Source organism: Cervus canadensis, chromosome 13 (assembly GCF_019320065.1).
Source record: "Cervus canadensis isolate Bull #8, Minnesota chromosome 13, ASM1932006v1, whole genome shotgun sequence".
NCBI classification, from domain to species: Eukaryota; Metazoa; Chordata; class Mammalia; order Artiodactyla; family Cervidae; genus Cervus; species Cervus canadensis.
In genome coordinates, this window is record NC_057398.1 from 34,888,509 (window position 1) to 34,902,670 (window position 14,162).

At 39.5% G+C, this 14,162-nt stretch overlaps 2 protein-coding genes across 4 annotated transcripts in view; one reads left to right on the forward strand and one right to left on the reverse strand.

The window, feature by feature from the left end:
- RERE (arginine-glutamic acid dipeptide repeats) overlaps positions 1 to 14,162 on the reverse strand; it is a 435,792-nt gene that overhangs the window by 333,115 nt on the left and 88,515 nt on the right. The window lies entirely within an intron of this gene.
- Positions 3,738 to 14,162, forward strand: part of LOC122451740 (atherin-like) — a 147,396-nt gene continuing 136,971 nt past the window's right edge. Inside the window, exon 1 of the mRNA XM_043484653.1 lies at positions 3,738 to 3,841. Coding sequence (XP_043340588.1) covers positions 3,738 to 3,841 — 104 coding nt within the window. The remainder of the gene's footprint in view (positions 3,842 to 14,162) is intronic.

The window sequence follows — 14,162 nt, forward strand, 5'->3', positions numbered from 1 at the left end:
AATATTTAAGAATATATATATTCATTCGTCTAGAGGCTTACTCTATTGATTTTTATTTCATGATATTAAAATTCTACTGTTTTTCCTATATGGCATCTTGCTTCCCTCAGATTGCAACAGACCATTAACACAAAATTCTATTGTGTGGAAGTACCGTAATTAACAAGTCCTTAATTACTACAACACACTTTGTGCTGTCACTTTAGTATAGCCTTTCTATACTAAAATCTCTAGTTCAATGAATGTGCACTTTTCAGTCAAAAAGACTGGGCCAAACTGCTCTCCAAAAAAAGTAGGCCAGTTTCCAGCACTCCTCCCAAGAGCAGGCCCCACTCCCCTGTGTGCGACCTGGTGGTTTGCCTGAGCCTTGCACTACACACTCTCCTGGATCTCCTAAGACCTGATGGCTCTCTGTTTCTTGCCATGACTGCTCCTAAATACAGGCAGTCAGTGTCCAGTCTCTTCTTATCACACCCTGGTATCTCTCATGGGTGAGAAGATTTACTCTCAAGATGCCTCTATGACAAGATTTCATTTTTCTAGCCCTTAGCTTGCTCCTTAGTCACAGATTCAGTTTGCAAATTTCCTCTGGACTCAACCACACAGCATTCCACAGACACTCTCAAATCATCCTCAACAAAATCAAAATATTCCTCCCCAACATGTCCTGGATTCCCCAAATTAGTCTCAGGAACTCCCATTACTCTATCGGTATAAGAATTAATAGTATGCCCTTTCTTTTTAAAGGAAATCATGACATACCCTAAAATGTATGTGATATCAGAGTTAGCACATTAAACATAATATACTTCTCCGTTTTTAGCACTACTGAATAACATATTGTTTAATAATAGCTAACTACCATCTAATACATACTTTGCAAGTCTTTAACTGTAAATCAAGGTTTACTAACACGATTTTTTAAAATACCTTTTGTACCTAATTACCTATGTGTGCAAGTTCAGTTGCTGAGTTGTGTCCTACTCTTTATGACCCCTTGGACTGTATCTCACTAGGTTCCTCTGTCCTTGGGATTTTCCAAGCAAGAATACTGGAGTAGGTTGCCATTTCCTTCTCCAGAGGATCTTCCCAACCCAAGTATTGAACCCACATCTCTTGAGTTTCCTGCACTGACTGGCAGGTGGATTCCTTAACCACTATTGCACCTGGGAAGCCTCCCTAATTACCTATCCCATTCATTAATCACATCACTTTCCATTCAGCCAACATTTAATGACTAAATCACACAGTTGCTCCGTAGTTAAGGGCACAGAAGAACAGAAACATTAAAACAAACCAACTAGGATGGTGATGATCATTGTACACACAGAAAAAGACTCACACAGAGAACCATTCACATGTGTGATGCAATAATTAGGCAAATATTCCAGATTATTGGGGGAAAGTGAATTCTTATGTCTCTAATGCCAGAATCTTAATACCTACTCTTTTACATTTCAGAATAAATCTGAGTTAATTTCAACCTGGATACTGTTGGAAACTTAATATACTTTTTTAAAATAACTAGAAATAAATCATATTCTACAAATCAGGGAGGCTAACCTTGGGTAAAACTATGAACGTCACATACTCCAAATTAAATGCATAGGAACAAGATTAAGAGTGGACATTAAACTACAGGTTTCCTTTTGTTTTACACTTCCCAATACAGACTCAAGTATATGTTTGAGTGATAAATTGCTAATAAATATTTAAGGTGCTATTTCATAAAGAACAAAATCACCAACATTATTAAAATATATTCCTAGAAAGAAAAGAGGAAAAAAACAAACAGCATGCAGCACACCAAATCCTGCTTTTCTAAGAACAGTGAGCAGAAATGAAGCACTGGCTCCAGTGTGCACTCACTGCAAACTCTTCTGACACAGGAAGCTGATCAAAGGCCAGATATGGAGGTTTTCGTTTTTGCAAGTGTGTGGCCCTCTCATGGATGTGGGATGTGAAACATATCTTGAGAGAAGACAGACCTCTAAGACAGCATCTGCTTTAAATATTTTTAAGGACATTTTCATCTCTATTTTTAAAACTTACTAGAGATCTCAGATTGTATAGATGAAATTATAATGTTCCATCAGAGTGATACTTTGAGAGGACAAAAATACAGTTGAGAGATTTCTCATTTGGAAAAGTGTTATGAATAAGAAACAAAGAGTTCTGTAGAACAAACAGCTCAGAATCTCAGGACCTTGACAGGATGTTTACAATAGGGCCTGACAATATGTGATAAAAATCAGTGTGGAGATCCAGCCAAGTTTATAGGAAGTAATCTTAAGACAACTAAAATCTCCAGCTGGAATCACCATATCAAGAATTTAAAATATTAAACAGACAATGCTTACAAATCCAAAACACTGTTTTGCCCTTTTCCTAAAAAAAAATTTTTTTTTGCTGTATGTTTTCTCTTGTGCTATTGCCGCCAATAAACTGAACTCTTTTTAAATCACCAAGTTATTTAAGGAAAAATATAAATGCAAATGTTTCAAAACATTAAATAAGTACCATTTGCCAGATTCAACATCGCAAGTGGCATTAAAGATCCAATACTTTTCTGCTTAAAAACCAATCACTTCTCTCTAAAAGAGGTCAAAAGACTCTAGTTCAAAATATCTACTCAAACATCTAATACATCAATTAAAACAAAAATAAAAAGCCAGAGTCTAAGCATGTTTGCCCTTAACAATACAGGATGGTTTCTTTTCTTTTCTTTGGAAGGAGACATTCATTTGAACATCCATTCGAGTTTAATTTTAACTGACTAGAAAAAGCAAATATTTGGGCTGCAGGAAATACAACTTAGGACAAAGGAAGGCATGGGCTAACTTTCTAACATTTACTTCATTTGATTCATTCTAACAATAAAACCTAAACAGTGAACATTCTCTCTAATCTTCAGAGCAAGTTAACTCTACAGTGAAAACTATGCATGTCCCATCACCAGACTCTATGTTTAAACGATTATAATGTAAAGCATGTTCATTCTCACAAGTGAAAGGAAATGACTGCCAAATGCTTCCTTTACAAATTCCCCAGAATAGGGTAGGTCCCTTTAATGTGAGATTTTCCTGACACTCCAATTACAGCAGACCTTGAACAAACAGAGACGCATTAAAAGCTGACTTGGTTCTATTATCTTTTATTGAAGGCCTAGCAAAGATAGCACTGTCCAGTGCTATCTACATTTTTTTGGTGCATTAATCATTTATACACTTGAGAAAAATTCAATAGTTTTTTTTTTTTTTTTTTAATGATAATAACCACAGGATGTAACCTCAGCGGTATTGGTCTTTTTCTTAGGAAGGTCAGAAAAGCTTTAAAAACAGGAAGTCTCTGCTATAAGGTTGAGAAATGTTTGTTTTAACAGTCTAAGGCTTTATGGCTGCAGTTTGCAGTCAGGTGTTATGGAGAACTAGAGTTTATTCTTTTCAGCCAAAGATTAACATCCCTGGGGAAAAAGCCAAAAAGGTGCCCAAACAACTAGAAAAGCGCATTATCCTAAAATAAGATTTGCTATAGAACCTGAACTATAAATCTTCTTAGATACCTCTCTTTCAACAGTACATAGGAGCTAGGTGTAGGATGAGAAACAATTTATCTTTCGTGATCATTTATAAAGGCAGGAGGAAAGCCATAGTAACCAACACTAAGACAACCACTTAGCAACAATCAGCAACTGGGTTAAGAACTGACACTTGCGAGAGTTCGCGTCCCTAGCGGGGATGGCAGAGCGATTTGAGTTTATCGGTTTTGTCAGACCGGGCAGGGGTACCGAGCTCGGTGAACCTCACCCTCCGCCCCCGGGGGTGCTGAGGTCGGAGTGCAGGTCTGGTGCAGAGAAGGAAGGACGTCCTCACACTGCAGCTCTCAGATGCATGTAACCCCACCTGGGCCGCCTAAAATCACCCCAGTGTCCAGGGCCCACGTCGCACCAAATAAATCGGAGTCCCTGGGGCTAGGACCCAAGCATCGCACTGCTCTAAGGACTGAAACGCTTTGTCGATCCCCGTGCTCTGATACTTTAAAACTGAGGTATAGGACTTCGCTGGAGGCACAGTGGATAAGAATCTGCCTGCGACTGCAGATGGCATGGGTTCAATTCCTGGTCCGGGATGATTCCACATCCCTTGGAGCAGATAAGCCCTGAGCCACGACTACAGGGCCTGAACACCTACAGCAGATGCTCTGAAACCAGAGAAGCCGTTGCAGTGAGAAGGCCGTGCACCACGATGAACGGGATCCTACCCTCTCTGCAACTAGAGAAAGCCAGCATACAGCAACAAAGACCCAGGGCAACCAACAATGAATAAATTTTTTAAATTGAGGTATAAAATTCAGACAGTAAAGTAACACGCAGAATCTTAAGCTTAATTTTTAAACAGATATTCATTTTAATAACCATTACCCAGATTAAGATAGAAAATACTTCCAGCACCCTAAAATGTGATCTCATGTCCCTTCCCAGTCCATATCCCCTCCCCTGCAGTGAGCCTCTATCCTGACTTCTATCAGCATCAGTTAGTTCTGCCTGCTCTTGAACTTCATGTAAGCGAAATTACACATTATTTTCTGTTTGTGCCTCACCTCTAACTCAATGTAGCATCTGTAAGATTTCGGCCATACAATCATGTGTCTCTCTTGTGCACTTTTCTTTATTGCTGTCTAGTGTGTGATTATATAAATCAGCCGTAGTGCAAAAAAAAAAAAAAAAAAAAAAGAACTGACACTTGCAAAAAAAAAAAGAATTGACACTTGCCATTTAATATGTGTTTTCTGTTGATTACCTCATTTTTATCATATTATTTATTGTAAACAAATATAAGAATCACCATCTTTCTTAAATGAAAATTCCTGCTAAAAAACCAAATCAGCGCAGATTAACTAAAAAACTTTTGATCTTCAAGAAAATGGTTGGTTTTTGCTTTTAAAGCCATTATAGCTTTTTTAAAAATTCCTAACATATCCAACATCAAAGATATTTTATTTATCATTTTATTTTATATAAAATATCCAGTTTCATGATTCTAGTCTTTATTTAGCAATTTTTAAAATGGCTTTATCAACACAATAAACTGTGTGGAAAATAATTGTTTTATCATTTGTGAATTCTATTTCATATGTAATTAAGGGATTTTTATTTTTATTGGCGTATCAGTTCAGTTCTGTTCAGTCGCCCAGTCGTGTCTCTTTGTGACCCCATGGACTCCATGCCAGGCCTCCCTGTCCATCATCAACTCCTGGAGTTTACTCAAACTCATGTCCATTGAGTCAGTGATGCCATCCAACCATCTCATCCTCTGTCGTCCCCTTCTCTCACCCTCAATCTTTCCCAGCATCAGTGTCTTTTCAAATGAGTCAGTTCTCCGCATCAGGTAGCCAAAGTATTGGAGCTTCAGCCTCAACATCAGTCCGTCCAATGAACATTCAGGTCTGACTTCCTTTAGGATGGTCTGGTTGGATCCCCTTGCAGTCCAAGGGACTCTCAAGAGTCTTCTCCAACACCACAGTTCAAAAGCATCAATTCTTCGGCGCTCAGCTTTCTTTATAGTGCAACTCTCACATCATTACATGACTACTGGGAAAACCACAGCCTTGACTAGATAGACCTTTGTTGGCAAAGTAATGTCTCTGCTTTTTAATATGCTGTCTAGGTTGGACATAACTTTTCTTCCAAGGAGCAAGCATCTTTTTATTGGAGTATAGTTGGTTCAAAATGTTTTAGTTCCTACTGTACAGCAAAGTGAATCAGATAAACATATATCCATTCTTATTTATTTTTCTTTGGCTGTGCTGGGTCTTCATTGACGCGTGAGGACTTTCTCCAGTTGCAGCAAGTAGGGGCTACTCTCTAGTTGCGGTGCACGGGCTTCTCACTGTGGTGTCTTCTCTTGTTGCAGGCTCTAGGTGCTCCAGCTTCAGTAGTTTTCCTTCTCGGGCTCTAAAGCGCTGTGTGCTTCAGTTGTGGAGCACAGGCTTAGTTGCTTCTCAGCATGTGAGATCATCCCAGACAAGGGGTCAAACCTGTGTCCCCTGCATCACAAAGTGGATTCTTAACCACTGGATCACCAGGGAAGCCCATATCAACTCTTCTTAAAATTCTTTTCCCACATAGGTCTGTGCTGTGCTTAGTCACTCAGTCATGTCCAACTCTTCACAATCCCATGGACTATAGCCCACCAGTTCATGGGATTTTCCAGGCAAGAATATTGGAGTGGGTTGCCATGCCATCCTCCAAGGGATCTTCCCAACCCAGGTCTCCGGCATTGCAGGCAGGTTCACTACCATCTGAGCCACAGGGAAGCCCCCATGTAGGTAATTACAGGGTATTGAGAAGGACTGTGTGATACAGGAGGTCCTTATTAATTATCTATTTTATATATAGTAGTGTGTATATGTCAATCCCAATCTCCCAATTTATCCCTCCCAACCAGAATTAAATGTTATTTCATAAAAACTTTAAGGCAAAATTCCATATATTATTATATGTATCCTGTCATTTAAAATCCATTTGGCTTCTAAAAGGCACTGCTTAGAAAATCATAATATCAAGATAAAATATTTTAAAATATGAACATAAAGTGTTATTACCACAAAAGTTTGTCATTTACCCCGAGGTGTGTCAAGAAGAGAAATTTAAAAGTTATCTTTTACTTGACAGTTACAGCTACCTTAACACTTTTAATGTTTACCTCCACAATATAGCTATAGGGGATTAAACTACCTTCTTTTAACATATGGTACTAAAATGGCATTCCTTCCCTGTTAGCTCAGCTGGTAAAGAATCCACCTGCAATGAAGGAGACTCTGGTTCAATTCCTGGGTTGGGAAGATCCACTGGAGAAATGATAGGCTACCCACTCCAGTATTCTGGCCTGGAGAATTCCATGAACTTTATAGTCGATGGAGTCACAAACAGTCGAACATGACTGAGCAATATTCACTTTCAACCAACTAGGCGTCCTCCTTATCTTTCAAAAGGCACTCCTTTAATAACAACTTAAGCCTAGTTTTCAGTTTAGTGTACATGCTATACTTACTGATCAGGCTTTTTTTTTTTCCTGAATACTGGAAGACAATAAAGCAATGCTTTCAAAATTTTGAGGAAAAATAGTATCCAACCTAAAATTCTATATCCAACCAAAATATGAATCAAGCATGAGTAAGAAATAAAGGGATTTTCAGACATGCACAGCCTTGAAACATTTACTTTCTAGATATTGTTTCTCAGGAAGTTATTTCACAAATGAAAAGGAACCCCCCCACCAAAAAAAAAAAAAAAAACTACAAAAACTAGCCTCTAAGATGATATCCAGAGTGACACAAAAAGGAAGACCCCTTCCAACAGCCATGCGGCAGTCCTAGACATTAAATCAAGAGAAGGGGTTCCAGGAGGGATATCACCAAGAGTGATTTATAGGTATCCTATAGTTTCCATTACATTGAAAGGAATTTTATATAGTATTGTTGGAAACTATGATGCTGATTTCAAGATAGGAATCTACAAAATTAAGCAAAGGAACAAACCAAGAGGCAGGAGGTACATGGAGTCGGGGGAAAGAAATGAATTATTAATAGCAAAGATGATGATGCTGTACATGAAAGAAAATTAAATCATAATACAATATGTGCTTCAGCTATAATAATATATACATTGTCATTGTAACAGAAATATTCTATACTGATTTAATTACAAACTGCATTTAACTGCATTAGGAAGATGAAGGAAGAGAAAGTAGGTGATATAAAAAGGATAAACCCTCACCTCTCATTGGGCAAGGTCAGCAAATAATACCTAAAATATAAAATAAAAACATAAGCATATCGTTTCTCAAAACTGAGTTAACAAAAGAAATGCTTTAAAAAATTACAGTGGGCTCTCTGGGAAGTAAGACCCAAGGATGGAAGAGGAAAGTGTTAAAAAAAATTAATGAATAAATCGTGTACCACAATTGATTCATTAAGTCCATGTATATATATTACCTAAATTGAAGGTAACAAAATGTTGCTGAAAGACAAACATTAACAAAAATGTTGCTGAAAACCTTAGTTATTTAAGAAATTCACCGTCACATACCATTAAAGTTTCAGGATGCACTCTGGTCATCTGGTGAACAGAGCTGCAAATTTCAGAGGGTGGGAGGGAAAGAAATCCAGCCAAAGAAGCTGAAAGATAGATCCTAATACACATGGAACAGAACTGAAATCTGTTTTTCTTCATACAGAAAGTTGTACTACATTTTGCCACCTGCTGGCAAGATTCCTGAAATTTAGGCACTCCATTTAAACAACAAAAACTCAGTTTTTTGTGTTTTAAAGGAAAAACACAGAAACAATCCAAGAAATCAAAAAATGAATGATAAAACAACCAAATTCAATCATTATAATTTGAGTATACATAAAATGAGAAACATATCACTACCTATAGTAAAAGCTTTTAAAAGATAAATGCCATAAAAGCAAAAGTACAAACACATTATCTAGTTTCAAAGAATTTAACACAAATTTTCTAAACAATGTTTAAGCACTTTACCCATTTGTTTATTCAAAGATATGTTCTATAAACAGCTAAAAGTTTTCTTAAAAGAGAATAAGACTGATAAAGGAATATAGAGAATGTTTTCAAATACTAGTTAGAGGCAAAACTGCAAGCTTATCATCATGTTAACAGTGGTGTTTTTCAGTATCTCCCAAACACCACGCTTTCTCTTTTGTTGATAATAGAGCTGAATTTTAATGCCACTGTTTCGTCACTAAGAAGTATTCACATACCCTTCACAAGTTCATTAATAATCCTCTAAGAAGACCTAAATTAAAGCTTGGCAAGCAGTTTCTCATGAAACAAAATTTGCTTCTAGTTTGTGAGAACTAAATGTGCCAAGTGGCAAATTAAGACGTGGGAACCCACTTTAAAGGTTATGCTCTGGAAGTATTCGGTGACTCAAACAGAGGTATCATTAGGCGGCAGCAAAACAAATACTACTGGGACACCGTTTCACTTGCAATCTGCTACTTTTCAGATGAATAATTTTACGATGACCACCAAGAGCTATTAGGATAAACTTTAAAGGGAGACTGACATACACTCCCTAGATTTCCATTAGAAAACTAGAAGGAAATCAGAAAGGACCCCACTTTCAGCATTAAAAGCAAGCGACAGAGTCCAGTAATACACAGAGAACCTGCCTTTGTGCCAACTACATTGTGTGTGCTTAGCGTCCATGGGAATGCTGACATGTGTACTGCAAGTGGTGACTGAAGAGTCAATTAAGTAATGGGAAAGGGCTTGCAGCAAAAATTTAAACTAAAAATAATCCATTTACAGGAGAACAGTACAAAAATAAAGCTGGTTAAACTATAATCAAATATGTATTTCCAGTTTCAATAGTAAACACAGTTGTTAAGAGTGGTTAACACATAAGACCGTTAAATGCATCCAATTTCAAGTATGACACATCTGTTTTACTAATACTGCCCCTGCTATAACCTCCATTTCTTTGCTCAGAGAGAGTGTGAGAATGAGAACAAGAGCAGATATGGCACATGAAAGGAAAAGAAGTGAGCTTACCTTAGGGAATACTGGCCTTTCACATAAATTCCTAAAATTATAAATTCTAAAGCTGTCAGATTTCTACAGTTTTTACAGACTTTCTTAAGAAATAAGGTCAGATGAAAAAGCAGTCTCTCCCCCTGCTGCTTTTCAGTTCCCACCAGCTGAGGCAGTGGGCCTGTTTCCACACTGAAGAGTCACAAAATTCAGAAAGTCAAGCCAGCTGGATGGGTAAAAGCAGAACGGCCTTAGAGTTCATGAGAAAAAAGCAATGGTAGAAGTCAATCACCTCTGACCTCCAACAGGGCACGAAGTCAACTGAACTGTCTTCAGCTCTGGGAGCTAGCACAGTTCTTTCACCAGCAGTGAGAAGGAATTCCAGGTATTTTTCCAGGGGATCTTAGTGGTGAGTGAGGCTCTCTCCTCACCTGCTCCCCTAAGAGCAGGAGGAAACATTTCAGACCCAGCTCTTGACCAAGCTGTCCAGAATCTGGTACTTTAGTCTGATGGTGAAAGGTGCCAGCTCTGGAGTCAGATGGCCAACACTGTCCCTGCTCCAAAATTCACTCCCAGAGTGTTCTTGGGCAAGTATACGCTCATGTGTAAATACTCATGTGTAAAATGTGACTATAACAGTACCTCCTACATGTGGTTATCACAATGATGAAATGAAATGATTCAAGCAAAGCCTTGAGCCAAGTGCAGGGCCCACAAGAAATGCTCTAATGAACACTGTGAGTTTGTGAGCACAAACTCCACATGGACTCATCGGTAAGAAACTGATGAAAACAATCAGCCTGGGCCTAAATCGCCCCATCAGTGATATTGTAGTTCAGTCATTAAGTGATGTCTGACTCTCTGCGACTCCATGGATTGAGGCCACCAGCCTCCTCTGTCCATGGTATTTCCCAGGCAAGAATACTGGAGTGGGTTGCCATTTCCTTCTCCAGGAGATCTTCCCAACCCAAAGATTAAACCAACGTCTCGTGCACTGGGAGGTTGTTGTTCAGTCACTAAGTCCTGTCCAACTCTTTGCAACTCCATGGACTACAACAAACCAGGCTTCCCTGTCCTTCACTATCTCCCAGAGTCTGCTCAAATTCCTATCCATTGAGTCAGTGATGCCATCCAATCATCTCACATGTCATCCTCTGTCATCCCCTTCTCCTCCTGCCCTCAATCTTTCCCAGCATCAGGGTCTTTTCCAAATGAGTCAGCTCTTCACATCAGACTGCCAAAGTACTGGAGCTTCAGCTTCAGCATCAGCCCTTCCAATGAATATTCAGGACTGATTTCCTTTAGGATTGACTTGTTTGATCTCCTTGCTGTCCAATGGACTCTCAAGAGTCTTTTCCAACACCACAGTTCAAAAGCATCAACTCTTCGGCACTCAGCCTTCTTTATGGTACAACTCCCACATATGTACATGACTACTAGAAAAACCATAGCTCTGACTATATGGAACTTTGTTGGCAAAGTAATATTCCTTTTTAATACACTGTCTAGGTTTGTCATAGCTTTCCTTCCAAGGAGCTCAGTAAGGTTAGCAATTCATTATTTGTTTATAAAGAACATTACTCAATAAAAGTGGGGAGGAGGAATGCGAGAGAGGGCAGGAAAGGCAGCATTTTGCTTTTCATTCTGTTACCACTGCTGCTACTTTAGCTGAACGTAGGAGGAGTGTCTGGACAGGCACTCAGCTGAGTCCTGCAAGCAGAGCAACCATCACAACAGGCAGCGCCTGTCTCAGTAGGAAGCCTATTCTTTGGCTCCTCCCTCTCAGTCCTCCTCATCCCATGGACCAAGACTGCAGTGGCATACAGAGGCAAGCAATGTCAACATGCTATTGTCTAAGCCTTCCAGCCAAAGATCTGGATGAAATTAAGTGATATGATTCTTTGTGCTCCCAATTTATGTCCTCAAGGTATTACTAAATATCCAAAGAAGCCTAAGGTGTATTATAGACAAGGGTGGAGGTAGGAGGGGGGGAGCGGATAGATACACTTCCAACAGGCACTCTTCTACATACCTGCCAAAGCAGAACACATTAAATTATTAAAATAATACCAGTTTACATAAAACAAACACAGGAACAAACAATGGAGATGTGCCAATCTGCTTCAAGCTAGAGAAAAGACATGTATCTATCAAAGAAAGGGCCTCTACAGAGTCACAAGTACTGTATTCAAATAATTTTCCATTTCCTCTGGACTAGTAAAAGCAGGCCTATCTATCGTTAATGGATTAAAAACCCTTGATTTTCTTTTTCTAAAACACTTATTTAAATGTTTACCCTTGATGGGGATAAGGCGCACAATTAATTGGCCAAGGATTTTGCTGTTGTTTTCATGAGATCAATGTATTTCCAGTAAGCAACAAGATGGTTGGATGGCATCATCAACTCAATGGACAAGAGTTGGAACAAGCTCCAGGAGATGATGAAGGACAGGGAAACCTGGTGTGCTGCGGTCCAAGGGGCTGCAAAGAGTAGGACCTGACTGAGTGACTGTACAACAAAGCAATTTCCACCCCAACATATTTTCATAAAGAGATGCTGCTCTTTTTCTATTTAGAGTGCTAGATACACAGTGAGTTTTTAACAAATAAATATTTATTGACTGATCAATTGCTTGAAATAACTATGATTTGCCCAAGGCTTGGAAAGTACAGAATGAAACAGGGGGAAAGGAACTAAGAGTTGGTGGATATTGGGTACAGAAGCACTCTGGTTAATACCTTGCCCGGGAAAAAACTATGCATTTGAAAATTTCTACGAGATCCTTCTCCAAGAGGGGACTATTACTAATCTTATTCTTTAAAAACAAAAAATAAAATAGTAATCTTGATGTTAGGAATCTTCCTCCTCATTTCACGTTGGACAAACAAGCTCTGGGTTTATGCAGGTTCCTGCATGGCCAAGGCTTTTAAATTTATACTCATCCCTTTCAGGGGCTCTGATTTTTAAGTATCTCCACCCCCGGAGAGTTAACCACAACTTAATGCCACCTCTCTAACCCTCCACATATTCTACTGCTACAGTTCCCACAGGTTTAAAGTTATTTTCTTACATATTGGTCTCCACTGCTACCTGGAACTACTTAAGGGCAAAAAGCATGTTTTATTCATTTTTTGTATTCCCGAACTTCCTAAATATTTTATTCATGCCAAAAAAAAAAAAAAAAAAAAAAAACCCTACTGAGCCTACTGTGTGTCAGATGCTTTAATCAGTCAGCAAAAATGTATCGAACTGACACTGTTCTTACAAGCATTTGGAACACACCTGTGAACAAAGCAAAAAGAGAGTCCTGGCCACATGTTATGCAGCGGGGAAACAGAGGACCATAGATATACTACAGTGTATCCAATGTGCTAATAAGGAAGAAAAAACCTTAGAGCACGCTAAGTGTGCAGGGGGCAGGGCACCGGCTACCACATTAAAAATGGTGCTCAAGCTAGGACTCGTGACGAAATGACACCTGAGCAAACCTTTTAAGGAGGTCAGGCAGTTAGCCTAAAGCTCCAAGGGGATCTTGGAGAAGGGCATTCCAGACAGTCGGAATCTCCAGGGCAAAGGCTAGTATGTTCAGCAGTGTTCCAGTAACAGCAAAAGGGCCAGAGGAACTGGGCAGGGAGATGACGATGAACTAGTAATAAGATCAGAGAGGACCTCACAGGCCATTATAGAAGTGTGGGGTTTAGGGAGGGAGGGGCTGTTTGTTTTGCTTTTGCCGTGCTGAGGGGCACAGATCTTATCTCCCCAACCAAGGCTCAAACCCATTCCCCCTGCACTGGAATCATGGAGTCCAACCACTGGACTGCCAGGGAAGTTCCAAGAGTGTTCTTAAAGTAACTGCATACCTGCAAGAGCAGACAAGAAGCACACATCCCAAGATACATATATCTGTACATGAAATTTATCCAGGTGCTACTAAAATTTTAAAACAAGATTTTTGCTGCTTCTCCTGCACCCCAATGGGTCGATCATCTTGCACATCTTGTTCCTTGGAGAAGCAGCACCCCCACTCTGAAGACCACTACCCTAGGCTACCATAGCTTGGACAGCTAACCATATATTCTTGTGTCACCTGTGAGCCATGCTTTCCTACGACCCTCAACACAGTCTGAGACCTCTCTGTAGGCATTACAGACAACCCCAGGTTGTAGGAGGGTTGAAATGGAACAGTTTGGGGGTTTTGTTTTTGTTTCCCTATCCAAGCGTTTCTTAAAACCTCTTTCTCTTGGGTAGGAAAGAGGCACCTGACCTGGGTCATACCCTTTTCAGTACTCATCACTCTCAATCTTGGCTGCCACGAGGTGTGGACTGTTTTTTAAATTTAGAAAACTCCTCGGGTGATTCTAATGTGCAACCATGGAGGCCACATCAGTGTCCCACACAGCTCTGCCTTCTTAATTGAACAAGCAACCACAGTCAGGAGTGATCAGTATTATTCTGGGACAGGCATAGTAAGTACCCAGAGCCAGGCAAGCTAAACCTATTTCTGAAAGCTCTTGGAACAATTAAATGAGAAATAAAAGAGTAAGAAGGAACTAGCCCATTCTGGTTTGAAGGAACAGCAGGTGCAAAGGCCCAGCGGTAAGA